Consider the following 15,603-nt stretch of genomic DNA (forward strand, 5'->3'; position numbering starts at 1 on the left):
CAACTCGCTTGATCCTTCCGAGCCACACCCTAGCAATGCTTTCCCTTGAGTGCTTAAAGTGCAAATAACTATCAAACTTTGACGTTGCATATCTCGAAGCCCGTGGCATGTGCGAACGAGCTATCTGAACTTACGGGGTTGTGTCACACCCCTTATTAATCATATGTGACAATCAGATAAAGTTATTTTTTATGAAATAGATGAAAAATTATTCTTTGTAAACAAATTAGGCTTCATTTTAGGACAACAGATATCAAATAGAGTTATCAACCCGTAAGATTGATAACAAAAGTGGAATTTTGTAAGGGTTTTCATGTCATGTTGGAATGAAACAAAATTCAAATTATATTGTTCAAATGCAAGGCACCTTCTTGAACTGTGTTTTCAATTTTATTTTTTTGGATGATTTGTTAAAAGTGATGATATATTTTGGTAATATAAGTTGAAACTAGTGATATTTTTTAATAATATAAGGTGAAAGTGGTGATGTGTTTTTTGAGTAAATGGGTATAAAATAAAAGTAATTTTTTTTTTGAAAGTAGTTTAGAGGGTCCAAATTTAATGTAAGTGTTGGCATCTATCTTGTGCTTGAAAAAAAGGAAAAACTTGATTAAAAGAGTTATTTGTTTCTTAAGCATATCTATATTTAGTGCAAAATCAAACTTTCTAACTTAGTCTACAACTAATAAACTAACAGTGACTACAATGAAAAGGCTAGTTAGCAAAACCAAAAGTGTAACTACGATAATATTTTTACTGTTTGTCTCCATGAACTATGACAAAATTGAAATTCTAGGCATGAAACTCTAAATATTTACTAGCTACCAACTTATAAAGTTGAATTGTGAAACAAAAAATTATTTCAATTAGTAATGTAATAATAATTGTAGACAAAACCGATAGAATATATTTAATTTCTCACATAGAAAAATGTTGATACAATTAGAGAATCTTGGTTTCAACCATCAAATGTATATTTCTGATTATCAATAACAGTTGCAATATGATTTGCATCAACCAATAAAATTCATAAAGTCACCCAATAGTCGATGTCAATAAGAGTATAACATATATATCCAATACAGTGATGCAAGCCATCCAATAGCCATATGGACATATATGGCACATATACAAAATATAAAATGTATGATAAAAAATGCCATATAGGCATACAACAAAAGCCCCCAGTCTACTCATTTACCACTATTATGAGGAAATAGATCACAAACCACCTTCGACTATCGTGGGGATGAAGATGTATGCGATGATGGGGTCTTTCGAAAGCACTCACTAGTCCTCCTATCTAGACTTCTTTGCAGCTCCAACTGACACAATCAAAAGTATAGATGTCAATGTATAATATATATAAAAAAATGAATTGTAGAATGACATGTAATAGAACAATTACTTACTGCAAACATATATAATCACATTGCTCATCTATAACTGGGGCATGTTCACACTCAGGAGTGACAAGGCCCTACAACAAGTGTTAAGATAGAAATTAAAATAAAAAATTAGTTTCATCATAATTTTCAATAATAGGCCATTAAAAGAACAAGTGAAATTTAGTAATCTGTCTCATACCTTTGCCAAAGATTCCAAACTTGCTACTATTGCAGCAACACCACGATCTAATGTAGTGCGAACATTAGGAGGAGTATCTGATGTCAACAACTAAAAATAGAACAATTATTATTCAATTATAAAAACTACCTAAAATTGTTTTAAAAAATCAATAATGGATTAAGGTTACCTCGGTGTAAGTGCCTCGATGAACTTCACTATGGGGGGTCAATGTCGAAGGTCAAGCACCAAACTATTTGACATCCAAGTGACTTATGAGAAAATAATTTATATAACATTGACTAATCACAAGCAAATAGTTGAATTATTTACTGCTTACATACTTGATAACTCAATGGTGTCGTGTAAAACATGGCTGGTGGGATGTCATGGGAAGTATGGACACTCTGACCTTACATTTTTATCACAATCATTGTACTAATTTAGTTACTATACCACTTCAAAATAATATTTAATAAACAAATTTCCATGATCTGGCTATAATTTACCTACATATCAATGCCAAATGTCTCACTCAACAAAGACTATCATAACCATATCCTCTGTAGCAGATGGCTATTGTGTAGGTACATGCTAACTACTATCAGGATCATAAGTGCAAAGAGCCCCACATGACTAACAATTGTGAGATGGAGCTTTCAAGGCCTGTAAGATTCACTCCCATCACAATGTACTAGAGGCTCGACATACTGTATGAGGGTCTAAGTCAGTGAGCTAATGGAGTCTAAGGTATCCACCTTGACACTATCCTTCACAATGGAAGGAATGGTCATGTGCTCCACCATAGGTCTACCTAAGGGTCTTGGTACAACATTTGGGTCATGTTGTGCCCCTACTCTATCGTGTGAGTATCCCACACCCCTACCATAGAAGTTTAGGTAGTCAAAATGGTTAAGGATCTCATTGAGTATAGACTCACAATAGAGTTTCATCAAAAAGTATTGAGGCACCTTATGATTATGACATGGTGGCTGATAAAAAACCATCCACCACCTATCCCAAAATTTATTCGTTATCCCTTCATGGTGACACTAATGGATAGGAAACCTCCTGCATCCAGGCTATAATGGTTGATTCGTTCGAGGGTCCGTGAAAAGTGCACATAGGTCAACTTTGTTTATTTTCTTTTTCTTTATTGGAGTATATGATAACTTGTTTGCATAAAATTGTTTTTTTTCTTCTCTTTTGTTGGACCGCATATTAATTTTACCACTCACTAAACCTACATGAGCTACAACAGATTCTAGTGACTCAACAAGGCTTGTCCTATGAGAGGTTGTTGAATTGGGATCTTTAAGCCTATATATCAACTCCTCAAGTTGTTTTTTATTGTTTTCAATTTGCCCTAATATATTTTCTTGTGTGCCTAGGGGATGTCTAGGAATTGGGGGAGGGGTTGGCTATGCCTCTTCTCCAGAAGGCTCTTGCTGAGGAGGTGGTGATGGGTTTTCAATATTTTCAGATGGATTTTGAATTCCTAAAATTTAGAACAAATTTTAATTTAAAACCCAATTTAATCCATAGTTTAAAAATAAATTGAGAGTAAAGAAATAGAAATACATACTTCTTTGACCTCCTCGACATCGTGGTGCCATGTTCATGAAGATCTCACGACTCTGGAAGAAAAAACAATGCTTCTATTTCGCATGCGCAATTTGGAAGGCAAAAATTGCAGCTCAAAATGCGGGTTTGACAGAAAAAAATGAGAAGTGCGTCAAATTTGTTTTTTATTTTGGTTTATCTATTTGGCGCACGTCAAATAAGGCATACGCCTTATTTGGTATGCAACAAATAGGGCACACGATTTATTTTGCGCATGCCATAACGTTTAATGGGGGCAAAAAAAAAATTGTCACTTAAATTTTGGTCCCTCGTCTTTATGAACTTACCCCTTCATTAATTGGAGTCTCTTTACAAAACATAAGCCGATGGTCGCCTTAAAAATATTGCTTTCCTTCTACCAATTTGTGAGATTCTCAATAATCGATTTCTGTCCACAACATACCTTTGAATTTAAAATAGTTTCTTCCCAACTTTTGACATTGTCCCAGTTCCAACTCGACCTTGAAATGATTCAAAATCAAAATTGATAATATAATTGAAAAGAACATTATATCCTCCATTACCCAATGTGGGCCGATCAAAAAACAATCCAAGCACTTCAAGATATCTATAAACCCTACCCATCTATTTTTCTATGTATACCATACACTCTTGGGAACACAATCAATAGGCTTGATGTGTTGAACAAATCTTCTAAAATCTAATATAAATCTATTTTAAACTTTATTTAGCCCTCCAATTTTCTGTGCTAAATCCATAATCGCATTGAAGTCACTACCCAGAATATAGTTGCCACTGTTCAAATTATTGATTTTGAGGGTTAATACTCTTTAGATCTTTTCTTTATCCTCCATGCGTGTTGGGCCATAAACAGTGAAAAGGAGGACCTCCATATTGGTCAATTTACAATTTATCTTGGCTAGCATCCAACGTTTTTTTACTCCAATAGACTAACCTTGACCAAATTAGCATTCCAAAGTTACAGAATTTTATGAATTTAGATCCTTCCTCAATATTAATCTTTGTTTCTTGTAGCATAACAGTATTTCCATTTAGCTTTTCCAGATGGTGTTTCACTGTCTAACACTTGTCAAGGGCCAATAAGCCCTTCACATTCCATTTTAGAAACTTTATTGCTTTCCTTAAAAGAGACACTCGCTCCATTAGTTTTCTTGAGAAAATAAACAACACTCATCAATCCTTTTTCGGATGCTTCATCCTCCCATTCTTGTTTGTCTTTCGACCTGTAGATATTTTTGGCCTTACCCAATATCTTAGCCACCAATTGACTTATGCATCTTGGGTCAACAATATATGATTCATCTTAAGAAAATTCTCCTTCTCGTACCCCATCATCATTAGAGAGTCCATTAGGTATGCAAATGATTGGATCGTTGATCTTCTCTGAATTTTTTGAATCGTCAACCTTCCAACCTAGCAAAACCCCAGAATTGGTTTGTCTTCTCGTCATACCTTGTTTGATTATCTCAAAATTACTTTTTTCCTCCTTGATGCATAACTATTTGGGATCTATGGGGGAATCTGCCCTAACCCTAATGACAACATCTTCCTTCTTGTTCTAGTGGCACAAAGCATGTCCATCATTAGGGTTCTTCTTTGGCACCCACCTTTCCTTCCTCCTAGATGGTAGCCTGCAATTGGCCACCATATGATTACACTTTCCAGATCTTAGGCAATAATTTTTTTCTTCTTCTATATCCACCCTTTGAAACTAGGCTTCCCCATTCATCATTAGTTTTATATTCTCTGGAATTCTCCTTATTGCCACTAGTTTTAATCGAGCATACACATAAGAATCCTCGTTCACAAGATCCACACCAATAATGAGGGTTCCAAGTGATCTCTCAATTTTATGTAATACATCTTCCGACGAGTATTCCATAGGGAATTATTTAATCCTACCAATATGGGTTTCTCATATGGATTTGTTTTTCGGGAATTGAAATTTCTCTGTCATTTCTACATGTATAGAGGGTAGGCTCCCATAGACCAAAGTCCATTTTGCATAATTCTTTCCTTAGATGCAAAATAATGAAGAATTCTTTAAGTAAAAACTTTATGATCTGTTGCATTTTTATAGGATTTTTCAACCCAATTGTTGATTTTAACCCTTCCAATTCGAGGACCAACAAATCTACAAATAACCACTAAATCTTCCAGAAATCTTAAATCTTCTAAAAATTCTTCTATAAGATCAATTGTTTGTAAATTGCTACATTATGTTTGGGCTTGAGAATTCCACATTTTGCCCTAATATTGTTATTCACTTTGTGATTCGGATCCTTAGATTCACACATGATAATCTTTCCTTCCTTTTCTATAGATCCTACTTTTTTGCTCTGAGTTTAGATCTAAATTTCATAATTATACACATTAAGACTACAATATATGTTAATTCCTTTAAAGAAAATTAATTCATTTAAAATAATTTTATATAAATTTATACTCATTTTTCAATAAACATCTCATTAAATAAATCATTTATAATAAATATTAACACCTTACAAAAAATAAAAATAAAATATATATATATATACCTTACAAAAAATAAAAATAATATATATATATATATATTCCCGGCCCACAATGGGCCCTCCCCATTAACGGAGGATGGTCAGTCACTGACACACGACATCCATGTGAATGGGACTCTTGTGGCTATACTTGAGCTTTGAGGCTGCTACAAATACAGCTTGTGCCTTACAGCACACAATTCCAGTAGCACTACCTCTCTCTGCCTTTGATGGAGAAGCCACATCTCGCCATTTTTCCCCTCAGCGCGGGTATGGGGCATTTCCTTCCATTAGCTGAGTTTGCTAAGCGTCTCTGTGAGTTTCATGGCTTCTCCATCACCCTCATCATCACCAAGTGGATGTGGACTTCTCAGCAGCCCCCTCTTCTGCAACGATTGGCCTCCTCTGCTCTCGACATACGCATTACAGAGATTCCTCACATCACTGAGGATGAAGATGAGCAAAACATGAAATTGACAACGCGCATTTCCAACTTCATTCTGAAAGCAGAGCCATACATTGAAGATGTTCTGCAATCGCAGCGATCATTTTCGCCCATCTCTGCTTTTATCACAGACCTCTTCTGTACGGAACTGCTCGACGTTACCACAAAGCTGAAGATGCCAAGTTATTTATTCGTGCCGTCCTCTGCTGCTTTTGTTTGCTTCATGTTACATCTTCCAAAGCTCGTTTCGGAGATGAACGTTTCATTTAGAGACGCCAATTTCGAAGTAGAGATACCGGGGTTACCGCCGATTCCTGCTAGAGATCTGCCGATTCAGGACAGCTCGGATTCCTTGTGTACTTGGTTTGTCCACCATTCCTCCCGCTTCAAGGAAGCATCTGGAGTTCTCATAAACACCTTTGCTGAGCTGGAGGAGGAAGCCATGAAAACCCTTAGCACCCCTGAAACGCCCTCCATCTATCCGATAGGTCCCTTGATGCTCACAGAATCTGATACCCCTGACGACACCAGCTGTCTGAAATGGCTGGATGAGCAGCCTCCCTCGTCTGTTCTGTTTGTGTCCTTCGGAAGCGCAGGCGTTTTGTCCAGCGAGCAAATTACAGATCTGGCATTTGGACTTGAAGCCACCGGCCACCGGTTCCTATGGGTGCTGCGCGGGCACAAATCTGGGGACTCTTCTTCTCTTGAAACTGACATTTCTCAGCTTTTACCGGAGGGTTTTCAGAGTCGAACCGGGGACCGTGGGCTTGTGGTTCTTAATTGGGCCCCCCAGGTAGCGGTTCTTTCTCACCCCTCTACTGGGGGCTTCCTTTCTCATTGCGGGTGGAATTCTACGTTGGAAAGCATCTCTCACGGAGTCCCAATGATCGCTTGGCCTCTGTATGCCGAACAGGGAATGAACAAGGTCATACTGGTGAAGCAGATTAAGGTAGCCATAGATTTGAAGATGGACAAGAAGGGATTTGTGAAGAGAGAAGAAGTGGAGAGAGCGGTGAGGGAATTGATGGAAGGAGAGGAGGGAAGAAAGGCGAGGGAGAAAATGAAAGAGTTGAAGGGCAAAGCCAAGATTGCTATGACGGAAGGAGGGAGCACAATCAAGGCCACAGCCCGTGCAGCCACAGATTTGTCAGCCTCAACTTAAAACGTAAAATAATGATATATATTTTAGTAGGTTAAACACAGCAAGTCGGGAAACACTAAGATACTCCTCGAAACTCTACTAGCAGATCAATAATGGTGATGTATTTTGTTTTAGCATAGATTCTTCTATTGTATCAGTGACTGCTATGTATCTGAAACCATCATTAGTAAAAGCATTAGGCCTCTGCACAAATGATGCATGGTATTTTGAAGTTGAGAAATCTATTAGTAAATCACAGAGTTTTAGATCATGTTTGCCAGAGAGTCTAGAAAATGTCAAATCTAGAATGATCATGGTTATGAAGTTCAATATAAACTTAATTTTAATGGTCTGCTCTCCAAACTATTCAATTGATCTCCTGGCGATTGACCTATTCCGAATCACTGCTCAAATCTCCAAACTACTGGTTGTATTTTTAATGGAAAATGGAGTATTAAATTCTGAGATTTTGGTATTTATATATTTCATATATTTTTAAAAATATAATATCTTTGGTTTTACATGTCACATTCATTATTTTTTATTTTTTATTTCTAAATTTTTTCTTAAACAAATGATATTCGTCATTACATCTTAAGATTTAATTTGGGTACTAATATTTTTTGTGAACTGTTTTTCATACTCAATTTTCTGATATTCTTTCTCTTCTTTATGAGATCAGAAGATATAGATCTCCTCTATCATACAAGTAGTATGCTCTCCAACCTATCACTTCTGACACACAGGCAATAATACACTTGCCACGATGAACACAGTTGGGACCCTTTCATTGTGTAATGGTCGCCAGCGAAACGCCACTAGGGAGGGACTATTTCGTTCCTGTCCATATTCTATCACTCCATCATGAGTCTTCCCTCTTAGTCAAAAAGTTGCGTTTACCTATTTTGCTGAACGGCCGGCGCTGAACATTGAAGAAAGTAGTGCCAGTTTGATCCACCCATTTGCTTACTATGTAGTGGATTTTTTCAACTGGGTGTTATAGCTGCCTCCTTACATTCTGAAAAAAGAGAACAAGCACTGAAGACTGAAGAAAGTAGTGTTTGCTTGTACTATATAACAGATTTTTTCAAATGGTCCTTGCCATCTGAAAAAAAGAAAGAGTATCCTAAGACTGCACAGCACCAAAGGTCTGGGAACCCGAATTCATACTGCTGCAATCAGATAATGAAAAATGACCCTTATTTGTAACTGACTGAGAAGATATATATCTGCATCATTCCTTCTAGTGTTTGCGTTAAAATAATTGATGGGATGTGATCAGGTTACACATAACTTAGATTATGCTTTATAAAGAAAAAAAGTGACCACAAACATATTTTAGATAGCCAACAACTACAATCAACTATTATAAATCCATCAATATTTCACATATTTCATTATATTACCATTTCTATTTATTTATTTTTTGAAGGGGTATATAGGAGAGATAAATGGTCAAGGTTTTCTTTCTTTTTATCTTTTAGATCAAATCTTGTTTGGAATCTTATGAATTTAAATATTTCAGACAGTATTTCTACTTTTTAGATGAAGAAATCTCATAAAAGAATCCCATATCACTTAAATTTATTTTAACACTCCCAACAAACCTTAGATAAACATAAGAGAAAGTATCAGGTTTTACAACAAAACACAATAATTACTTTCAACATTGAAGGAGTTCATAACAAAGCCCTACCATGCAACACTTGCTTCATCATTTAAAATACTTATGAAGGAAGTTTATCTCACTAATAGGTCAAATCCACATTAAAAAAATCATAGAGATGCATACCACCAAATTTATGCAACAAAACTATCATATGATCAAGTTAAGTAAAAATCTATTATGAAAGGCCAAATTTTTTCTCTCTTTATAGATCCCAAAACAAATGCATTGGCTACACTGTGACTTTGAAGAGATTCTTTATCCTTTCATGCAATCATTTAATGGTATAAAAACTATTTTTTGGTGGTTGATGGTCTTTGATCAACCTCCTTGTCATAACTAATATGAGGTGCCACTATATGTTTTGATAAAACCTTTTTTTTTTTCATGAACTACCAATTATTTTGATATAATGGAGTTTTAGGGTAAAGGTGCAAACTCTATCCAAGTTAGAGATGGACCTCATTAGGAATAAAACTAATAATCAAAGACTACTACCAAATCATATGAGGGTGTCATCAATCATTAAGAAGATTGTGGAGGTGTAGACTCTCCATATAATTACTACCCTAATGGACGCCCTTATATAGCATGAGATGTACATGTTATAGTGTTGTATTTCAACAAATGATCATACAACACATGTAAGTGTTATAGATATTGTAGTGATGTGACCTCCCGATTTTAATATAAATACTATCATGTGTTCTCTAGAGATGACCATGATCAATTGGGTGCAAAGAATGTCACCTCTCATTACTGCACTCATTTCCATTGTATGTGTGTTGGGTGTTGACTTGATGATCAAGAAGTACAAAGTGGTTAATCAAACAATATGGTGATGACTATAATATAGTATATGATTTATTTAGTGATCATCTAAAAATATGCTAAGATGAATTGATGGGTAAGTACATAAATGTGGGGGACCAACAAGCAGCCATGCCACTTTTTGGCCCCATAATAGACATAACATGAGTGTGGTATGATATGCTTGTGGTACATTGAGCATAAAAACCAAAAAAGAAAGAGTTTGAGCTTATTTGAACTTGGCCTCTCAATAATAAAATATAGTAGACCGTTATCCTTTTAGAGTGCACTTGCATTGTGGAGTAGCCATATCATCATTGGTTCGCTACTAGATGGTGACTAAAATACTGCCATGATGTCCTTGAGATCAAGGAGGTAACGTTTTTAGTTTTCATCGTAAAGATATGATTAAATAGATATATAGAAATGGTTTTAAGTGTATTTTTTTAATTTACAAGAATTGAGAATGTCATACAAGTTGATGAAAACCCTCGTTTACCAATTTATGAAAACCTTGGTGAAGGTAAACGACAACAAACCCCTCCTATAGTGTCTCGACATTCTTGTTGAATGCAACAAATATATTAGGAAAAATAAACCAAAAAAAAAGAGAAATTGAGGCAATAATTGAAAGGTTGATAACTCCATCATGAACAAAGCCACATAGGTCTACCCTGAAAAATAGCATCTAGGAGTGGTGAAATCAATACTTGGTCAAAAAAGAGGGAAAAGAAAAAAGATAATTTCATTCTAAAAAATTATCCGATGATAAACTAAAACAAAAAAATATATTAAAATTTGACTTGTGTGCATTATGACCCACAAACTAATGCACCCTTAAACCATAATTGTAGGAGGTTACCTAAAGAGTAATTGGTGTCACCACTGAGGGATAAAGAATAACTTTTTGCATTGGTGGTGGATGATTTTTTACCATCTGTAGTGGTGGGAAAAAGTGAGTGAATGAGGAGATCAAAAGGAAAGATTTTCTTCCCTCCAAGGAGAGATGAAAGTTTCACTACGGATTTCCCTTCAAAAACTTTATCACCATTACATTTAAAAGAAGGGGGGAATTCACTAGATCCAATCTCTTAGGGAAGAGATTGAATACTAAATGAATTGAAAAGGTAGTGACAAGGTAACCCTTCTTTTAGAATGGAAAGTGATTGTTGAATTATTTGTTTTGAGACTAAGTGTAAAACTAGCAAATAACTAATTATAACTTGAAATATAAGTGTGGGATGAAACTATGCACCTGGATCTAGCTATAATATGTCAAGATGAAGCTACCCTATGAATTTGAGGAAAAGTCATTGGGACCTTGTTGAAAGTGCACACGGTCTTCCAAAAAATCTGTGAAACGAAAAGGGTTTTTCTGTCTCTGCAAATAGAGTCCAAATCTGCAAGAACAGCTACACACCTGCAACCTATGTATGCATGAAAAGTGGACCTGTATTTGTATCTAGAATACACAACAATTCAATTAAGTCATTAGATGCATGGTTAGTAAATCAATAATCAATGAATAATAAACCATTACAAAGCGACCAATTGCCTTCTAGTAGATGTGAGTTTAGATTGCTCTCAGATTGCTAAGCTACCCAGTGACTAGACAACACCTAAACGAAGTATTTTTAAATCGATATGAGCATGAATATGAGCTAAATGGATGCAAGATTTAAGCTAGATATGCAAGATTAATCTAACTTGATTTAAGCAATATATGAATATTTATGCTAAATGATTTAAACAATATGAAATAACTAATATGCAATATCTCAATGCAAATTCTCAATGAACCTAGAGCAAAAATAGCATAATAACAATATATTCTCCAAGATTTTTGAATGAGAAATGAGAGCCTGAATATATAGAAAATTCAGAAAGAAACCAAAGGCTGAGATCAAATGATGATGAGTGGTCAAGATTTTCCAAGAGGAAGCACAACCTAGGTGCTTTTCTCAGTTTTAAAGGAAATTGAACTAAAATTAAGATAAAATCAGATTAAAAAAAACATTGGGTGCACTGTGACTTTGAAGAGATTCTTTATCATTTCATTCAATCATTTAATGGTATAAAAACTATTTTTTGGTGGTTGATGGTCTTTGATCAACCTCCTTGTCATAACTAATATGAGGTGCCACTATATGTTTTGATAAAACCTTTTTTTTTTCATGAACTACCAATTATTTTGATATAATGGAGTTTTAGGGTAAAGGTGCAAACTCTATCCAGGTTAGAGAGGGATCTCATTAGGAATAAAGCTGTGAGATTTTGCCAAGATCAAGAGGCAATGGAAAGCACAAATAAGAGAGAACAAAATAGATGATAGAAATAAACTGTATTCTATCAAGATGAAAAATATGATCAACTGAATCATTAACCATTACATACAATGAATATGAGCCTGCTTATATAGGCAAGGCTATATAGATATGTGAACACACAAACATGACATGTGGCTCAATAAGAAACAAGGGTAGGTAGGAAATAGGTGTGGGTAGGTAGGAGAAACAATATAATATTCCACATGAGGTGGATCACCCACTGAAGGTGGAAATTCTCCTACACACACTATCCCAATGTGGCACAAACACCCAAGTGTCTCATACCCAAACTAATATGAAATGCATTTCCTAAGTAAACTTAAGTAAGTGTAATAATATCCAAGATGAATAAATATTTACACCAACACCCCCCCTTAAGTGCAACTTAGGGGAATGCACTTAAGTCTACAATGCAGCTAAGCAATGCAAGATGGGTCCCAGCTACTAGGCCATGTTAGGTACCCATGTACAAATGCAAATGCATGAAAACCAATGCAATGAAATCTCTCACAAAGTGGGGAGAGAGAGAAAAACCCAATGGGAAAAAACCCTCCCCCAAAAGAGAGATGAAAAACTAGATACAAAGAACTCTCATAGAAGTATGTGAAGGACAAAACCCCATGTGAGGAAAAAGTCCCCCCCATATGAGAGAAGAAGAGAAGCTAGGAAGCCCCCCCTCAATGTGGAATCTGCACCAATGATAGAAGCTCAATGTATGAAGAAATTGCTCCACGAACATTGAACAACATTCCTCCCCTTAGGAAGAAACAAAACCAAAGGTGTATCCATGAAGTCTCCCTAATCATGAAGGGAAGAGGTATGAAGAAAACTCATGATGAAAGGAATCTTTGAAAACTGCTCAAGTGTCCCCATGTTGATACTGAAAGATACCCCCTCCAAAGGTGGTAAACTATGCCACGCTGCTGAAAAAGGCACTCCAAGATCTAGTGGAGCTGGATGTAGAACATGTCCCAAAGACTCACATGTCTCCTCAAAAAATAAAGAGACCTCCTCCAACTGATGTACATAAGTATCCACAATCATATCAACCTCAAAAGAATGATCATGTAGAGAATGAACAAGAGGGTCAGAGTGTGCCCTCGCATCAATCGAAGAAGGATCACCTTCATCAAAGAGAAGATGAATGTCATCAATGATGTCTCCCAAATCTGCAATGTAGGATTCCATAAATAAACCTGCAATGTCTGTCAAGTAATCATCCCATGAATCTGAAGCTGGAAGATAATGAATATCCTGCTGCACTAAATCACATGAAGGCAAAACTGTTGCACTATCTGCATCATCAGGGGCAATAGGTGATGTGATATCAATATGAGGAGATGAAATACAAGTCTCAAGAATGGGTTCACATGTGAGAATCCCCATGTTCAAGTGCCCAAAGTTCTCCTCAAAATTTGAACCATCACAAGAAGTGTGATCATCATGTGTAGAATCATCAAATGTGAAATCATCATCATCAACAAAATCTGAAAAGGAGTATAACTGAGATGCATGATCAACCACCCCAGTCGCAATGATAGCTCTAGTCTCCAAGTCTCTAATGAAAACTGACTCAAGTGTGAACTCCACAACTCTCTTAGTTGCGCCATGTGTGATTTGATAGATAGAAAGGAGATTGTTTGTCAAGTGGGGTACACACAACGCATTATTGAAGGAGTTATCCCCAATGTCAATAGATCCTTTCCCAATCACATCCATGTATGTATGATTGCCCATCAAAATTTGCGGCATGGTGCAAGGCTCAAATGTAGAGAACATACACTGCCAAGATGCCATATGAAGAGAAGCCCGTGAATCTAGAAGCCATCTCTCTGAATCATGATTGGTAGTAGCACAAAGAGCTTTTCATTTTCTTGTCCCAAAAGAGTGAGTCTTCCCACTTGTAGAAGCCATGAATGCTTGTCCTTTTCCTTTTGAATGTGAGGAAGTGGAAGTTGATGAATCATCCTTCTTGTAGACATTAGGCAAATCAATGTTATGCTTTTTGATGATATGTGTGAGCTCATCAATCTTCTTAGAATGGAAATGATGCTCCTCATGACCAAACTTTTTACAATAGGCACAAGTAGGTGTCTCCCTCTTTGGTGAATTATCCCTCTTGGAAGAGGATGTATCTCCTTGTTGTGGAGAGGATGATGCTTTGTCCTTAGGCTTTGATTGCCATTTCTTCTTGTTTGAGTTGTCATTTCCTTGATTTCCTTTGTTCCCTTGATTTGCCACTAATGCTTGAGACTTAGAAGTCTTAAGAATACCCATGCTTATCAACTTAGTTTGCTCCATCATCAACATTTCATTGAAAGCATCAAATGTAGGCATTGTGTAGCTTGAACCCATTGTCATCCTATGGGTTTGGAAACTAGAAACAAATGCTGCATATTCTTGTGGAAGCTTGCCTATCAAGTTGAATATCAATTGAGTATCCTTCTTATCAATGCCACAATCTTTGAGTTGTGCCCTCAACTCATTTGCCTTAGTGACATAATCTTGTATAGTATCAAAGTTATTGGGATCTAATATGGTGAGATCACTATCAATTTGATATCGCCTAATCTCATCAACTTGACCATACAAGTCTTGAAACTTTTGCCAAGCATCCTTGATTAGAGAACACTTCTCAATATGAAAAATGAGATCCTTTGATACATACTTTCTTAAGGTACCAATTTCCATGATATTTTTAGTGAGCCAATCCTAGTGACCAACTGGATCAACCTTAGGATCAGCGGGAGCAACAATAGTTCCATCAATGTAATGAGTTAGTCCTTTTTCCATAAGTTTACTCCATGCATCAATTTTCTAAGTAGCATAATTATGAGGAGTTAAGAGAGGAAACTTAGAAGAGCCCATAGCAACAGAAAGGAAGGAACACAAGAGCACAAAAGCACAAGAGACACCCTCCCAAATTCACTCAATCAAAGTACCCCCCCCCCCCAAAAAAAAAAAGATGATTTTGGCACTTTATACTTAGTGCATATGCAATGGGCCACTTGCAAAACAAGGCAAAGTGGACTTCTAATTTAAATTTACAACTTCTCAAAATGAGATCTAAGAGACTTCAACAAATACTGCTACTGATCTAAACTGAGATCCAAACAAAATGCAAGTACCAAATATGCCAAAAATGGCCAAATAATGAAAGTACAATTTCTACTTAAAATTACTGCAAATAAATGGCAGATTATGAAAGTAGATGAAAAAATATGCACTTTCAAAAAAAATGGCACCTGAAAAGGAGTCCATATGAGCCCAAATGAAGCCTCCAAAGTTGTAAAAATTGGGATTTCATGATTTCCAAAAAACCTATATCCGAGAAATAGAAAAATCCTACACCATTGTATAGATCATGAAATTCTACCCCAAAACAAAAAAAATTGCTCGAAAAAACGAGTCTGGATGAGTGAGATATTGCTATTTGAAAATCGCCTGCAAAATTATAATTTCTGGAAATTTTCCATCGCGGCTTCAAACTTCAAATGCCTCTAGATTTGGCCTCCGAAGTCTGATTTGGA

At 36.0% G+C, this 15,603-nt stretch overlaps 1 protein-coding gene across 1 annotated transcript; it reads left to right on the forward strand.

Moving 5' to 3' along the window:
• The first annotated feature begins 5,844 nt into the window (after positions 1 to 5,844).
• LOC131058031 (UDP-glycosyltransferase 72B1) lies at positions 5,845 to 7,541 on the forward strand. Its single transcript, XM_057992066.2, has one exon. It carries the CDS (start codon positions 5,915 to 5,917, stop codon positions 7,289 to 7,291), a length of 1,377 nt encoding a protein of 458 aa, XP_057848049.1. The 5' UTR covers positions 5,845 to 5,914; the 3' UTR covers positions 7,292 to 7,541.
• Positions 7,542 to 15,603: the final 8,062 nt, after the last annotated feature.

The sequence above is a fragment of the Cryptomeria japonica genome, chromosome 10 (genome assembly GCF_030272615.1).
Source record: "Cryptomeria japonica chromosome 10, Sugi_1.0, whole genome shotgun sequence".
NCBI classification, from domain to species: Eukaryota; Viridiplantae; Streptophyta; class Pinopsida; order Cupressales; family Cupressaceae; genus Cryptomeria; species Cryptomeria japonica.

Excerpts from the sequence above, each read along its gene's own strand:
- LOC131058031 (XM_057992066.2), top strand. The coding sequence starts at position 5,915 with ATGGAGAAGCCACATCTCGCCATTTTTCCCCTCAGCGCGGGTATGGGG.